At 38.1% G+C, this 17,795-nt stretch overlaps 1 protein-coding gene across 1 annotated transcript in view; it reads right to left on the bottom strand.

The window, feature by feature from the left end:
- Positions 1–177: 177 nt before the first annotated feature.
- invs (inversin) overlaps positions 178–17,795 on the bottom strand; it is a 36,636-nt gene continuing 19,018 nt past the window's right edge. The window contains exons 6-18 of the mRNA XM_056249461.1: positions 16,049–16,216; positions 15,774–15,954; positions 15,546–15,655; positions 14,786–14,957; positions 14,393–14,548; positions 10,834–11,063; positions 10,586–10,692; positions 9,651–9,860; positions 8,044–8,270; positions 6,405–7,107; positions 4,438–4,643; positions 2,077–2,181; positions 178–1,056 (exon numbers count right to left, since the gene is read on the bottom strand). Coding sequence (XP_056105436.1) covers positions 938–1,056; positions 2,077–2,181; positions 4,438–4,643; positions 6,405–7,107; positions 8,044–8,270; positions 9,651–9,860; positions 10,586–10,692; positions 10,834–11,063; positions 14,393–14,548; positions 14,786–14,957; positions 15,546–15,655; positions 15,774–15,954; positions 16,049–16,216 — 2,694 coding nt within the window. The 3' untranslated portion in view covers positions 178–937. The remainder of the gene's footprint in view (positions 1,057–2,076; positions 2,182–4,437; positions 4,644–6,404; positions 7,108–8,043; positions 8,271–9,650; positions 9,861–10,585; positions 10,693–10,833; positions 11,064–14,392; positions 14,549–14,785; positions 14,958–15,545; positions 15,656–15,773; positions 15,955–16,048; positions 16,217–17,795) is intronic.

Here is a 17,795-nt window from a genome sequence, read left to right as displayed (position 1 = left end):
GTTCTATTCATCAAAGAATCCTGGAAAAAATGATCCGTTTTTACAAAAATATTAAACAGCACAGCTGTTTTCAACATTGATAATAAGATAAAATGTTAACCAAATATATTAAAACAATTTCTGAACGATCATGTGACAATGGAGTAATTGCATTTTATAACTATTAAAATAGAAAACTTTAATAGCTTTTAAAAGTTTATTACTGTATTCTTGTTTAAATAAATGCAGCCTTGGTGAGGATAAGAGTGTTTCAAAAACAAAATCTCACCAACCTCAAACTTTTGAACGCTAGCGTAATTATTACTCTCAGGATTAAGAACAAAGTCTGTGAGGTAAGATGATTCTAGCAAAAGTGACAGCAACATCTTTCCCTTCTTAACACATAAATTGAGGTATCTTCACTTTTACAAAATTTATTTTACAGTAATACATCAATAGTAAAAAAAAAAAAAGAGTACAATGATTTATAGTGATGAATAAAATGTATTAATAATCCAACCCACTCAAAAATAGGGCTGGCGATAGAGTATAAGAATACAAAGATCTGTGACAATATCAGAAATGGGCTGAAAATATGAGTATGTTTCAAATAGAGGGGCAGTTTAACAGCCTTGTGACATCTTTAATGTACACTCAGTGGTCTCCCATGCAGGTGGTCTTGTTATGTAAGGCGTGTCACCCTTACGACAGGTATATGACCTGTTGTTGACAGAATGAAAGGTTATCTAATACATTTGTTGTGTTTGTGGTTTTAACCTCTGCAATAATCAAGGTGATACTGCAGATTTCTTATGTAAACCGAGACACGTACCATGCAAGTTCACTGTACCTCATGCAATAGTTTAAATAAACATCAAATGAGTTTAAGTGCATATAATCCCTGTCTCTTAGAGAGATTTAGTTCCTGTAAAAAAACGTTGGAGTCCATTTTGTGGTGTTAGTTCTTAGTTCTGTTCTGACTGCTTTGACTGCCAGTACTGGATGGGCGTAGATGGTAAGAGTATTGCTTTGCCTGATTTAAAGAATCCACCAGGCTCACACAGTCAACGGCACTCACTGTGGATAAAGAAAGCACACACAGGCTATCAGTCAAACCTTGGAATAATTACGATTTTTAAAAATGTTTTTGAAAGAAGTCTCATTAGGCCAATCCACACTGCACTGACAAACACTGACCAATGCAGACAAACACCAGATTACAGTATATCACTTCTCAGACGTTCCACGACCTGACAAACACTGATTCAATGGCGAAAACGAGCGCTGACCAATGACAACAGACATTGACACGTGTCAAAACACATGACAAGAAAGACATTGACACATCCGACAAAACCTGCAGAAAATCTGTCAGTGCAGTGTGAATTGACCTTTATGCTAACCAAGGCTGCATTTATTTGATCAAACATACATTAAAAAACGTAATATTGTGAAATATTGCAATAAAAAAAACTTTATTTTAATATATTTTAAAATTTTACTTATTCCTGTTGCAAAGCTGAATTTTCAGCATCATAACAGTCTTCAGTGTCACATGATACTTCAGAAATCATTCTACCGTAATATGCTGATTTGGTGGCTCAAGAAACGAGCAGATTTTTAGCTCAATTTCTAACAATTATTACTATTATTAATATTCCTATTATTATCAATGTTGAAAACAGTTTTATGATGCTTAATGTTTTTGTGGAAACCGTGATACTGTGTTTTTTTCAGGATTCTTTGATGGATATAAAATTCATTGTACAGCATTTATTTTCAAAAGGAAATCTGTTGTAACGTTCTAAATGTCTACTGTAACTTTAGATTGATTGAATGTGTGCTTGCTGACTAAAAGTAGTAATTCCTTTTCTTTTTTTTAATCTTATCCCAAACATTTGGTGGTGTATCATGGTTTCCACAAACGCTTAAAATATTAAGCAGTTTTCAACATGGATAATAATAAGAAATGTTTCTTGAGCACCAAATCAGCATCATAAGAATGATTTCTGAAGGACACTAAAGATTGGTGTAATGGCTGCTGAAAACGTGCACCACCAAAGAACACAAGCAGTGATTATAAACCTCAGTACTCACACTGTTTGTTTGTTTTGAGTGACAGATCCAGCAGCACTTGGCTTTGGCTCTGTGGTTTAAGCACTGCAGCCCGCAGAGAGTGCCCTCTCTTGGACGGGGCGCCACCTAGACCAAATATAACAGCAGTGTTTATTGCTTTAGATGTGGTCACATGCACATTTTTTTTACTTGAATGGATCAATATCTCCACGTTAACGTCACGACTCACGACTGATACTAGAGCTGTTAAAATAACAAGAATTGGACAGTTTGGTATCAAACGTGCAGGTGTGTGTGAGCGCGTGTCCATCTGGCAGCGGCGGGCAGGACGAGGGGAGGGAGGTTTGCGTTTGTGAGCGGGAGGAGACAGCTCGACATTCCGTCTGACAGCAATGAACTTTTCAAAGCGCTGTGACTGTCAGGGAGGAGCGGGGAGGGGAACAAGTGTCCGTGTGTGTGTGTGTACGTGCACGCGTGTGTTTGAGAATGAGAGCGTCTCTGGCCTGCTCAGCCATCATCACCTGTTCATGTCTGTTGAAGGTCAGTTGCGTTAACTGGGTCGAAACTCCACCTTATCAACTGATATGAAAGGAGGGAGGGGGTGACGGTGTGTGTCTGTGTTGGAACGTCACATAAAAACATAACACCCTCTATAATAATCTTATTAGTGATGCTTGGCCTACTTTTAAACTTAACTTATGCTCCGGACAGGAATCATAACTCAAATCATGTCGCTATTTAAGGAAAGGTATCCAATTACTTTTACAAGCAATCAGGCATATGGTTATAAATAAATAAAATTCTATTTTAATATATCTTAAATAGTGTCACATGACCTTTTGAAATCTTTCTAATATGCTGATTTGCTGCTCAAGAAACGTGTTATTATTATCAATGATTAAAATAGTTGTGCTGCTTAACATTTTTGTAGAAACAGTGATAATTTTTTCAGGATTCTTTGATAGAGAGAAAGTTCAAAAGAACAGCATTTATTTGAAATATAATCTTTTGTAACATTATAAATGTCTTTACTGTCACTTTTGACTATTTTAATGCATCCTTGCTGAATAAAAAAATTATTTCTTTAAAAAAAAAAAAAAAAGCTTTCCATTTCAGATAAATGCTGTTTTTATGGAACTTTCTATTCATCAAAGAATCCTTAAAAAAATTTGTATACAACTGTTTTCAACATTGATGATAATAATAAATGCTTCTTGACCAGCAAATCAGCATATTATAATGATTTCTGAAGGATCATGTGACACTGAAGACTGGAGTAATGATGCTGAAAATTCAGCTTTACCATCACAGGAATAAATTACATTTTAAAATATATTCCAATAGAAAATAGTTATTTAAATTTGTTTTTATTTAAAGGTGCTCTATGTAACTTTTCTACTAAAATGAATCCTTTTTTTATTGCCTGTGTGTGAAGGGGTTGTAATCACACATTAAAATGATCCACTTGTCGAGTTTTGCTATTACCTCTGAAGGACAGTATTCCTATTTCTATGTGAAGTCTCCGGGTCGGATTTACCGCGAAATCCGAAATCCTCCCGAGCCTCTCTCCTTATATACAGTCTATTGTAGACGGTCAGGGAGTTACGTCCGGTTAAAGGCGCACGTTTTTCGGCTTATATCTCAGTCAATCTTTGATCAATATTCCCAAGACTCTAATCGTTCGTAGTGCTGGACGGGGCCTTTCGAACGAGCCCACCCCCGAGGTCCAACCCGCCCGGCTCCCCGAGTTATAGCCGTTCGAAATCGGGGGTCCCAGCGAACGGCGATCCGGTAGAGGGCATCCCCGAGGCCCGCCACTCTAGCGTTCGGGCAAGGGTTCCCCTGGGACCTCCTCCCCCGAATTTGAGCTCTCTGGGTCTTTGTGTTCCAGAGATACGAGCGATTTTCTTCTGAGATCGTGACGTCACCGGCGTCCGCAATTTTGCAGCGCGCCCGATGGTTTTCTGCTAATATCTCCGCGAAAACACCACCAAAAACTATGGAACGTATATGGTTCTTTTCAGCTCGACTAGATGGTCCCAACGAGCTCGGTGCTCGCCGAATCCGTCTAGTATTCGCCGAGATATTTGCGTAATAGATGGTATTGTCTATGAGTTCGAGCACGAGCGCTCTTGTAAAATTTGGTTGCAATCTGAAACATCACCACTAGAGGCCGCTAAAAGTTACATAGAGCACCTTTAAAAACATAAAAAAATCTTACCGATCCCAAACTTTTGAACGGCTATATATTTATATAATATGCAAATTAGGGCTGGGAAAATGAACAAACTCTTTAATGTGTACCTACATGTCATACCCAACATGATTAAAACTGTGATATTAATTGGTTTCCCTCCTAGTGGACAGTAATATAACACTCACCATAGATATTTTGGAGCACAGAGCTTTTTTTCCCTGCGTTCCTGGTAGGAGCAGCTTGAACTTCAGAAGAAGTTTTATGGTGGGTGTGGTCATGAGCTATAGGCCACTCCCATAATAACTGAATCAACAGGGCTGTGAGTTCAGCAGACTCCGCCCCTTTCACAGTCCTGCACAGTACCTTACGAAGACGACCCCGAATACAAGACCTGAATGGAAAAACATGTTACGCTTTCACAAGCACATACGTACCAGCAAATGCAGCGACAGCATATTAAAGATGTACAATCAAACGAGCCAACCACATTACTGTTCATAAAAAGGACTTGAAGAATGTGCATATACCTTCTTTGTACTCTGAATCCCATTATTTTAGTAAAGCCATTAAAAGAAAGTGCACTTATGGGCCTGCATTACACTCCCTACACACACACACAAATAAATAAGAGGCCTATTCTGGTGACCTCCCCTCAGAGGTGTTGATGTGCTGGTGGGCACAAAGCCATGCCACAACTCAAACAAGGAACATGTGGGCAACATATGAGCAGACACAGATGGAATCTGCAGACTTTTCTTGCAGGATGTTCATTCATGTGAATGTTTTGAACTTAACAATTTATTGTCCATTTATTTGTAAACAAATAAATGTACATTTTATGTATAGAAAAATACAATTTATACTGTGAAAAATTTGTATTATAAATATGTGTAAAATATTAATCGGAGAGATAAGATATAGGAGAAGACACATTAGCTAGCTACGTTTACATGCATCCAAATAATCCGTTTATAATCATATTGACGGCTCAATCAGACGGAAAAGCCTTCACATAAACACCTCAATCGTTTAGATTCAGTTTGATCCGAATGAAACTTCGATCAGATTGAAAGGGATGTTGTAGACCACAAATAATCTGATCAACAGGAAAAAAGTAAGCATGTAAACGCTTGAATCTGATTATTTTCTCAAATTTGCGCACATGCACAGTGCCATGATGCATGTGTACATACATTTTACATCATACAAACGTGCATATGTTACGCCTCATGTCTTACGAACTGGCCAGTGGACGAGACTGAATATTTACTTAAAGTCCCCCTGTGGTGAAAATGTTTTAATGTTATTTATATGTCTATGTGGTGTTTTTAATATTCTTTAAGACAAACCATTTGGAAATTCATAATTCAACACCATTGCTGAGTATTTTCTCCTTAAAACTGCACTAAACCAAAGGCAGTCTCCAAAACACAGTTTAAAATCGCTGGTGTTTCGGACGTTCAAAACATTACCCTGTAACCAATCCTGTCAAAGTGTGATCGTCAACGAGTGGATCTCTGAGTTGGTGTGATGGAGCTCGGGCTAATTTGCATATTCATAGAACCGGGTATACTAAATGAGGCAAGGGTGTAGAGTTACATTCAAGCCTTTTTAAGGCATGAAGAATTTTTTTTTTAAGGAAAAAACTTTTAAATATGTCATTTTGGTGATCAAAGATGAGTTTTAAGGGATACAATTATTGAATACATGGTTACTTTAATATTTGCTTACTTTAATATTAGTTACTCCTGACATTAATGCCAGCTTTCATTTTTAGATGTAATCAAGGCAAAATGTACAATTATACTCACAGTAACTCTGGTGACAACATCGCGATAGCTTTTTTCGGTTCTGGACACTAACTTTTGTTTGGAATACATGTAATGCACATGTAAACGAAAATGTACATCAGATTGCAACTTTTAGGGTTCATATAAACAGAACTTTCAGAATCTGAAATGGGATTGGATTTATTCCGATTGACGAAAACTAGAGCACGTGAATATGCCTAGTTTAGGAGACTAGTTTCCAGGGACAGTGGTCAAACACAAAGTCATTATACAAAAATATTTGAGTTTAGAATGTTGTAGTTGGCCAATCAGAATTAAGTATTTATTGAAGTAGAGAAATAGTGGAAGAAAAAAATCAGTACCTCCTCCATGCTCTCTGTATCACAACGGCCGCCTGATTTTTACAACGGATGCTGTCTCCCTTCATTTCCTTCTCTTTGTCCTGTTGTTTTTTTCTTGTTCTGCTCATCCATCTCTCTTTGTCCATCTCCTGTTTCTCTCTGCCAGTCTCTTTCTGTCCCTCAGTCCTTGATCTTTTATCCTTTTCTCTGTCCATCTCTCTTTCTGCCCGTCTCTCTTTTTGTCGTGTGACTGAGGTTCTTTCGGAGGGGGAGTTGGAGATGTTATAATGCTGGGTTCCTGTGGATTTGTGGTCTGATGCTGGCTTGTTCCCCTTGGACGTTGATCTATAGATGCCGTCTGTTGGTGCCTCTGTGGAACCTAGTGTAGACTGGGCCGCTGGTTTTGAGTGGGCAGCTGTAGTCCTGGGTCTGGTATGTACTGCTGATTTGGGGGTTGTGGTGGTCTCCATGTGGCCTGGTGCTACATGGGCTCCTGTGTGGACCAGTTTGGCACTGCCTGGTCGACTGGACCCAGCGGGGGATCGGCGCTCATATGTGGATCCACATTCCACTGATACGCATGTGTCTAGGCCACACGTCTCTATCACACACACCTCCTCTACAGTGCCTGAACACTTCTTGGTACTCAGAGGGGTCACCGTGGGGCCAGAGGTCGCAGGGGGGAGAGTAGTGTCTGGTGTTTTGGCCTCTCTCGTTCTGCGCTCTGACAGAGAAACAAAGCAATTCGTTAGAGATGACAAAGTGCAATAACATTAGGTGGCACAACAGAAGATTATTTGTTATTATTATGGTGCTGCTAAATGCTTGATTCTGATTGATAGACAACTGTGCTAAAGTGTTGACTGATTTTCAGAAAACAGACTAAGCATATGTAAGCAGTTTAAAAACGTAGCAGTAAATGAGAGAGAGAGACAAGAGTTGGTGGTTGCTTAAAAGATCCTCTTTGTTGTCTTTTAATAAACATTGTAATGTTGAAATAAATAATACATATAGATACTTAAAGTAAATAAATAAATCAAGATATAAACCTGAAGTATATGTACAGAAATGGTCTAATTCTTCCACACAACTGGCTGAACTCAGGTATTAAGTATACGTGAATGTACTTTTTTATGACATAAGCATCTAAAAAATTATTAATAAAATAAATAACCAATTAAAAAATACATAAAATAAGTAAATAAATAAATAATATACCTAAACGTGCAGTATTATAGTGAGTAGAAAAAAGTGAGATAATCTAATGTAATAAAAACTAAAGACTTTCAAATTAATATTTTACACATATATATTATATTTTATTTATAATACTAATTTTTCTCAGCATAAATTCGGTCTTTATACATGAAAATATATAGCTGCCTTTTACATTTTAGGATGGAGGTCCCTCGCAAGAGGATGAACATATTTTGTATTAAATTAGACCATTTTTTATTTTATGAATTTTATATAAATATTACAGGATTTGTATTGTTGGTCGTTTATTGGTTAGCAGCCATAACGTGAAAAAATGTATCCGCTTATTATCAGACAGATATATTTAATAAAATGTTTAAAAATACAAATTTATTGACAAATGAATGTGCATTAGCAAGGTCAGCATGTTATTCCTTACTTTTTATTCATAAACTAAACTCACCAGTTCTATGTTGTTTCTCTCTCCTGCTCTGTGAATGAATGTTATGAGCACCGGGGGACTTTTTGTGTTTGTGTCCTTTCACCGCTGGATCTTTAAACCTCTGCTCCGTTTCATCCAGTGAAAGTTTTTCCACTCCGACTGCAGCCAATGACACACGCTGCTTGTGATCCGCCTCAGCCAATGAGAGCTGCTGCTCTGCCTCACGTCTGCGTTCCTCCTCCCTCTTCCTAGAGAAACAAAAAACACACACAACACACATTTATTGACTTGACACATATTTATCCTGTTGATTATGACTGTCCTGGATAATTTGTTTAATGTTTGTTGTGCCGTTTGCTGCTGGCTGTCAGTTCTAGGTCAAGTATCTGGTTATGGTTGCCATTGCGAATATTCTAATACACTTAAACTACCGTACAAAAGTTTGGGATCAGATTTTTAAATTTATTTTTTAATTAATACTTCAGCAAGGATGCATTAAAGTGCATCAAAAGTGACAGTCATACTTTTAAATTGTTAAAAATATTCTATTACAAATAATAATTCTGTTCTTTTGAACTTTCAGTTCATCAAATATCCTGAAAAAAATGCATCACTTTTTTCAGCATTGATAATAATAAAATAAATGTTTCTTAGGCAGCAAATCAGCATATTAGAATGATTTCTGAAGGATCATGTGACACTAAAGACTGGACTAATGATGCTGAAAATTCAGCTTTGCCATCACAGGAATAATAGGAATTACACTTTAAAATCTATTAAAATAAAAAAATTGATATTTTAAATTGTAATAATATTTCACAATATTACGTTTTTTCCTGTATGATCAAATAAATGCAGCCTTGGTGAGCATAAGAGACTTCAAAAAATCTTTTGAACGGCAGTGTACGTACAACCCATTTTCATTAAGTTCATTTAAGGTTTTTAGAGTCAGATCAATTATTAATCTTTCATCTGCTTTTTGTTCAGATTATTGGTTGGTACAATATCTCTTTCAAGTCAATATCTGAGTTTAACAGGACAGCATTACACATCCCTCCATGGTTTTGAACACCTTTACATAGCAGGAAACAAAAACGAATGAGTAGATGGATAACAGATAAAAGACAGACGGTTAGAGAGTCGGACTACGCAAACAAGTTTAGAGGATGTATGTTAATGTGAGTATGCAGAGCCTGGAAAAGAGAGAAGAACATATTCCAATCTGTGTATGTGTGTATTCATTCATCCACAGAGCTGACAGACTCTAAATGTCAAGCTGTTGAGCAGCTGAGTGTTGCCCAATTAACAGAAAAGCAACGGGAGAATGAGTGAATCTCTCTTGCGCTCTTTCTCTCTCTCTCTATCGTCTCATCTATTTCCATTATTGACAGCAAGAAATTGATGCTCATATTCCTCAGCAGGCAGGTAGATAGATGAGCTGGTTCAGGGCAAACACACATAATTAAACAACACGTATTATATTCATGCAAACATTTCATGTCAGCTCCACAGATCAGCCTAGCCACATCAATCAGCACTGGATTGTGGGTAAGAGAATATTTGCACCCCACCATTTATCTCTTTCTTTTCAAGGCACAAGAACCTATATGTGTTTACGCGAGTCTTACTTTGCAGCGTCCTTGCGTAGTTGTTCATGTCTCATGAGGAGCTTCTTGCGTTCTTTGAAGGCCCGTCGGACCTTGTAGCCTTTGTAAAGAGCCTGGATGGATGAGGCGGCGATGTCCTGGATGGCGGCGATGGACAGAGCTCCATGCTCCAATAGAAACTGGGTCAGTTCCTGATGCTCCCCCAACAGGGCATAGTCTAGAGGAGTGTACCTAGTCATATAACACAGGGGGTTTTAAACTTTTTGATGCCACGGACTCCCAAAAATTTTTATTATATTTAACATTTATATAGCAAGTTTGGGGTTAGTAAGATATTTTATTTCTGAAAGAAGTCTTGCTCACCAAGGGTGCATTTGTTTGATCAAACATACAGTAAAAACACAGTAATATTGTTTTCCAAGTATGCCCGACTGAAGTACAAGTTACGATGGACATTTTACTATCCCATGAGGCCACGGGAGAGGATTTGTGAATGACAGTGAAGCGACGTAACTGATAGGACACGTTATAAGGGCAACATGGCAAATGTAGTATGTCCAGATTACATTAAAAACACATTCCAACTATATAGAACATACTTTTTTAGTGGTCGTGAAGTAATTACTTATTCAAAATAAGTCCCTACTCAAGAGAGTTTGTGATTTCGGACGCTTAATATTTTTGTGGAAACCATGATAAAAAAAAAAAAATAAAAATCAGGATTCTTTGATGAATAGAAAGTTCCAAAGAACAGCATTTATTTATTTGAAATAGTAAAGACATTTATAGCGTTACAAAGAATTCTCTCAATTTTGAAACATTTATTGCATCCTTGCTGAATAAAAGTATTAATTTCTTACTAACCCCAAACATTTGAATGGTTTAAATAAGAACATCTGATCTGCAACCACTAGGCCACACCACAAGAACTGTGTGCATGTGTGAATGTTTGTTACCTCTCCTCAGTGTGCTCCATATGGTTGGGGAATGTCCCACACCCCAAAAGCAGCTTCACAGCATCCAGATAACCGTTATTACAGGACCAGTGGAGCGCGGTTCTCCCCTTAACACATAAACGTACACAAAAATCAGACTTCTTGTTATTTTTCAGTCTCTCTCTTTTTCATATCTCAAGCAGGCCACGCATGGGTAATGGCCAGTACATGTTCTCAGTGTTGGCTTTGGGCTTGCTTTACAATCATACCTCCTTGTCCTGGATATTGGGATCTGCATCATGCTGAATGAGCAAGGCCATGCAGTTGATGTAGCCGGCATATGCCGCACACTGCAGGGGAGTTCGTCCAGCGTGGTCCTGGAGGTTAGGACTGATCCCGTTCTCCATCAGCACCTCACATACCTCTGCATTACCGCCCAGAGCCGCCCAGTGCAGCGCAGAGTGACCGTCTATGTCTACCAGATCAACACGTGCCCCTCCTAAACATATTCGAGATGCAGATTTACCATGAGCACTCTGGGAACTGGTGTATTTTCAACAGAGATGTCAGACACATTTCCACCGACAAAGTGCCACAGGAAGTTTTCAAAACATCTCAAGCGATGCTTGGCAAAACTAGAACACTACAATTATGATAAACGAAGCTGTCTAGAAAGGAATGTGATGCATGTGTCTAAAATAGAATTGTTTAATTACAAAAGCGGTTGCTTGCGATTCATTTTTTTATGTTAGAAATTTAAATAACATGACCATTGAATCAAAAGCAGCTCATGATGGAATAAAGACAGAATCATAATATCAATGTGATAAATTACACCAATGTTCATCAAATAAAAAAATAAAATAAAATAGATAAAAGTGGGCAAAAACAATTTAACTAATTATTTTAGACAGACTTGGAACCAGTGTTCATTTTGTTATCGAAATTTATGAAGAAAAATGTTCGTCAACGACCTTTTTTGCATGACTAAAACGAGACAACACAAACGTCGTTAAATGATGAATCTGACTATATCAACATGGAATAATCTCTCTTCATTTTTGGTCAAATTTTTTTTTTTTTTTTTAACAAGCCTCTACAAGCTTTCATGCTTGCAGCTGCCAGATGTCAAGATTTTAAGACCCCAATCAGAGCTTTTCTCTTAAAAGAATATATTTATTTTCTGCCCAGTGTTTTACTTAATCTTTGCAATCTGACAGCCATGCGTTCTCTCTACACTGTGGAAAAAGCGTGGATTATCTGAAAACACATGCTGAATTCAGAACTACATACTAGTATACTACTCGTATTACCTTTATGAAATATTAATAGTGTGCTAGTAAGTGGTTCCGAACTCAGCAACAGACAAACATACAAGCTGGAGTTTAGAGTTTATTCTGCCTCAAATTAAAGTGAGTCAGTCTGTGCTCCTTCACCGCTTGTGCTGTTTGCTGTGAGCGTACGACTAAATCTGCCATCAAACCGTAAAGCTGCAGTCCGTAGCTTTTTTTGGGTTAAAAATTATCCAAAATACATATTTGAGAAAATACATAACCAGCCAGTGTTCAAAACTCTCTGCTTGCCGTAGCTCGATTCAAAGCGGTAAGCTTGTAATAATGTTTTTAATTCCAGTGGTACTGGTGGATTTCCGCGGGAGATTCGAGCATGTCTTTGCGTCATTACGTCACATCTGTACACATAAAGAAGGAGTTTCGGCTAGTATAGGCTATATTGCGTGTGAGGATGCTGGAGGTGGAGATTTAAAGCCTTTTCTCACAGCACTTGATATAATTAAACTTATCAATTTGATGGCGGATCCAGAAAGGTTCAAACGACAATCACCAGTGACAACAGATTCACCCGCTGTAAAATACAAAAGACTTCGTTCGGACTTCGGAGTGGCTAACTTACAGAAAAAAAAGAGACTGCAACCGGGCCATGCGAAAACAAGGATACGTATTGGAAGGACATTACATGTAGTCACGCAATGCTGACGTTGTTAACATTAACAATTTGAGAACAAAGTATAATTTGCACGGTTTTGCGTGATATGATAAGCGATTTTTAGATTTAATCAGTGCGATTTACTGCAATGTCAGAACCAGAACAAAAGTGGATGTTTCTTACTTGTTCAGATGACATTTTCCGGTGAAAATTCTTATGTTGGTCATACTTCCAAAAATAATAATCTGTGATTCTGAATGACAGTATCCACATCGGTGCGGTGACTGACAGCTGCACACTCTCCTCAAACATTGTGTTCATCCGCGCTGTGTCGTGTCGAAGTACAACTCGCGTAAAGCTGATAATTCCGCGAATAACTGCAATTGCAGATTTCGAACAGAGATGGCGACAAAGAGGAAAAACTGCGGACTGCAGCTTTAAGTGATGAACTATATTAAATCTCAACTATATTGCTTGTGATTGTGGTTGTGGAATAAATGCACTATGTGTGATAATCTATTCTTGTTTCTTTTCTTTTTTTGCTGTTGTCTTAATAGAAAAGCATTAATGTAATTTGGAATTATTGAAATTTTAATTGTTGAGAGGCGTTTCTTGTTTTACCAGTTTTCATCATGTAGAGAGTGTGTTTATTTATATGATAAATAGCCTATAATAAATCAGGAAACTAGATTAGGTCAAATAACCATGCATACGAGATGAGATTATCTTGATTTGTGCTTATAGGTGAAAGTGCAATAATTCTGATGAAATAAAAATACATTTTTCAAATGACAATTGTTGTGATTATAAATTTGAGCAAAATAATTTAACCATTATGCAGCATGACGAAATTGTGACTAAGTTTGCATTGACTAAAACTAGACTAAAATGCCTAGACATTTAGTCTGTGTCTTAGTCTTACTAAACATAAACAGGACAAGGTTGCCTAAATATGATAAAAAACTAAAAAGTACGTTTAAGGACTAGGACTAAGGCCCCATCCACACTACTGCGTTTTAGTTTAAAAACGGATAATTAAAACGAATACGATCTCCGTCCACACCAGCGTTTTAGCTGCGTATTAGAATTGATCTCCGGCCACATTAAAACGACTGAAAACACGGATCACGTGACCATTCACCAACACTGGGCATGCGTGTGCCGGTGTAAACACAACTTCATTGATAAAATTATCCCACCATGCTCTGGGTTAACCCCAAACCGACGCTCCATGTACGGTCAACGCCGCCGCTGCACACGGGAATTGTCACAGATCGCTCGAATAATAGCTTGACTCCGGCGCATATAGGCAGTTATAGCGTTGTAAAATGCAGAATTTACTTGTACAACAGCTGCTAGCAAAGATATACGCCATGACTGATGACACCCAATCATAGAGCCGAGCGTGAGCCTCTACTACGTCATCGTTTCTAAAATCCTCCATTTTGACCCGTCTACACTAAAACGCCCTCCGGAGAATCAAAACGAAAAACGGATCGGCAGCGTTTCTAAACTTCTCCGTTTTGGGTCTCCGTTTTTGCCGTTTTAGTGTGGACGGGAGGTGCAAACGTAGCAAAAGGTCTCCGTTTTTAAACGAAAACGCAGTAGTGTGGACGGGGCCTAAGGCTAAGACTTATTAACTAAATGACTAAATTTTAAACAATTGCTGACAAAATTAACACTACTTGGAACATAATATGTCTAAATAATAAACAAACAAATAAATAAATATAAACATACTACATTTAAAAATACTTAAATTGTATTTGTATTTTTAATTTATTTTAGATTTTCGACATATAAATTATTAAATGTCTAAAGTAAAATGATTTAAGGGGAATAGGGGGATAAAGGGGATAAAGGGGAATGTATGCTGTTACAAACCTTTGATTAGTGTTAGGATGACATCTCTATGGCCCATCTCACAAGCACGAAACAGAGGCGTGTGTTTCATTACGTCCAGCGGATCCACCATGGCTCCCTGCTCTAGCAACAAGCGCACAGTGGACACATGCCCTGAGAGAGCGGCCGCATGAAGTGCTACACACACACAAAAGGAGCACATGAAGACAGCGAACAAACCGTCAACTCTTGTTAAGGCTGTATGGGGGGTACATACATTGGAAATGGCTTGTTAATTGCTTGATTGAAAAGAAAATGCAATTATCACTGATCTGAGCTGAAACTAACCAGTTTAGGCCAGGAATGGGTAATTGTGTTCAAAATGACAATCTGAGTGTGTGTATGTGTTTGCGAGTGTGTAACTCTCTCACACACCTGTCCCTCCATATTTGTCAGTCATGTTGATGTCCAGGTCCTTTTTCAGATCCAGCATAATTTTGATGACATCATCGCTGCCCTTCCCAGCAGCCCACATGAAGGCTGTTCGTCCCTCCAGATCAGGCTCATCGCGCACAGAGTGGTGTTTCAGGAACACTGCAACTGTGTCCTTAACAGACAGAAAACACAATAAATAGGTAAAATCACATAAAACCAATTAAATAAAACAATAGGATAGCAAAGGCCATGTGTTATAGCGATTTGTTTGCCTCGAATAGCTTATGTATTGTTAATATAAAATGGCAGCAATAACAGTAATCTCACAAAAGACACCAATGTTCATCAAACAAAAACATTACTAATAATCCCAAATTATATTTGTATGTGTATAAAAAATAAATAAATAAATAAAACTAATAATAATCCTAATTTTAAAAAAGTATAATTATATTTGTATGTAAATATATGAATAAACAAATAAATTAAATAAACAAATAAATGACTAATAATAATCCTATTAATAAATCATCTGGCAAGTACAGTATATATACATATTACAAAATGAATTATTGTATGTGTATAAATAAATAATTGAATAAATGAACAAATAAACAAATAAAGGAACATTTATATTTGTTTGCGCATATTGGAATGAATGAATAAAAAACTATTAAATAGACGTTCAGCCAAATGAAAAGCAAAAAATTCATGGTCCAATCAAACTAGATGTTATTTTACACACTCAAAAATGTCTTACAGCATTGTTGCTCTGAGCTCCATAGTGCAGAGGTGTTGCTCCCTGACTGTCTGATGGGATCATCCCAGACTTGTTCCTCTCCAACAGGAGGTGGACAATCTTTGCATGACCTACACAAACACATACAAACCCTGTGTTAACATCTACACTTACAGCAAATGATTTAAATTTCAAATAATTACTTTAACCAGTCAAATTATGCATGTGCATGAGTGTAAATGTGTGTACCCAGCAGCGCCGCCCAGTGCAGTGGTGTCCTGAACAGATTGTCATAGGCTGTCACGCTGCAACCCTCGTATGAAGTCAGGACCTCAACCACCGCCTCATTCCCATCAGCCACTGCAAAGTGCAAAGGGGTGCGTCCCTCATAGTCCTGCCAGTTCAACAGAGACTCGGTGGGAGCAGCTTCCTACAATATACACAAATGGGGGACATACCAACGATGCTATAATCGTATACTTTAAGAGTGAAGAGTACTAGTGATGTTATGAGTGTGGACTCACCAGGATACAGCGGACCGTACGTGTGGCATTGGGATGTTTGTTATGTGCCGCCCAGTGTAGAGGGATCTTGCCCTCGCTGTCTGGAATCCCGATGTTTGAATCGTGCTTGATCAGCAGCTTAACATGCTCGGGGTGATTGTAGAAGGCGCTCCAGTGCAGCGCTGTCTGCTGTGGAACAAACAACATTCAATTTCAAAGATTACATTTCCAGTTTTACTGTTCACTTGTGTTACAGAGCTGCTTCATGGCCTTCAAGCAAATTGGGGCTTAATGTGATCACAGCTACCGAGCTGTCAATGAACTGCAATCAAGAAAATAACATTATGGGGCTTTTCCAAAAACACAAATAAAAAACACAAATAAAGGAGTGCTGGCATTCGTTCTTTATCATATCACATCAAACTAGTTGGCCAGTTCCCTCTGGGCTTTGAGGGTCACGACGTTCTTTAACCACAATACCACCAGGCCCAGACCGAATACGTGGATTTTTCTTTTTCACATATTTATGTTGATTTTAGGGGAAAACTGGAAGGTCAAATGTGTCAAGCAAAGCTGATAGTACTACACTCTTATCTGAAAACATATGTATTTATTTAAGTATAAAATCATTTTTAAATTTTTTAGTTTTGAATTTTACTCAACTTAAAGGGGACCTATTATGCAAAATTCACTTTTATAAGGTGTTTGAACACAGTGTAAACAAACAGCCTATAATGGTAAAAATCAACACACTCCTTTTTTTTATAATCCTCATAAATCATAAACAGTCTCTCCAAAGGAGCGGTTCCAGATTTACCCCTACTGAAGCCCCGCCCATGACTGGTGGCAAAAGTGGCGTTGCGTTTAGACGAGCGTTATGGGTGGGAAATCTGCGTGCATATGGTGACGCAAAAGTGTGTGAAATTCGATGTAGTATGCACTCCAGGCGGCTAGGTGGCAATGTGAAGCACTGCCACACAACAACACCAAGTCCGCGCGCCTGCGTACAACCTTAACTGTCTAGCAGACTTTTGCGTTTTTACCCTTTAGATGGGAACGCGACGGTGGAGCGTTTTTAAGATTTCCACTCTGGAGGGTGGTTTCACTTTTTTGCGTTTTTAAGCCCCCAAAACGCCGTCGCCGTGTAAACGAAAGGCACATCTAATTAAATATTTTTACGTTTTCACCCGCGAGAGTTCTCTTGTAAACAGGGCCTGAGAACAACGTGGTTGAAATTCATTTATGAAGGAAATGTGCCGGAGAAAGTTTTTAAAGTGATATGTATTTGAGCAAATCATTTTACACCGGACTGCTTCACAAACGAGGGTCAGTTCAATGCTTGATTTGCACAAAAGTTGTTTCTGAAAGATTTTTAGATTAACATGACTGTACATGTTAGTCGATGAGTTGAATAAAGTTAACTCCACAACAACTACATAAATGTATTCACTAACCATTCATAAACGTCCAGTTGCATTCTAAAAGTTACCTCTTCCTGAGTCTCTTCATCAGTGTCCAACTCCAGTTCGAAAATATAAGGCGGAACAACACTGCTACTGACCATTTCTGACATTTTGGCTGCATGACATTCTCCAGTTCCCTTTCGAGGCGGTAACTTCGACATTTTGTCGTGACTCCTCCCCTTCTCCACTTTTGCTGAAATCTTATGGGCTAACGCCAGCTGGAGAAGCTGGCCAATTGACGCGAAGCATGCAAATACTGCCATACCGCGTGGCATTATAAATTGCATGGGCGCGACAATTACGTC

Source organism: Rhinichthys klamathensis, unplaced genomic scaffold, assembly GCF_029890125.1.
Source record: "Rhinichthys klamathensis goyatoka isolate OS25496 unplaced genomic scaffold, OSU_Roscu_1.1 h1tg000060l_1, whole genome shotgun sequence".
Taxonomy (NCBI): domain Eukaryota; kingdom Metazoa; phylum Chordata; class Actinopteri; order Cypriniformes; family Leuciscidae; genus Rhinichthys; species Rhinichthys klamathensis.
Note: the sequence above shows the minus strand (reverse complement) of the source record. Positions and strands in the feature narration are given on the sequence as shown.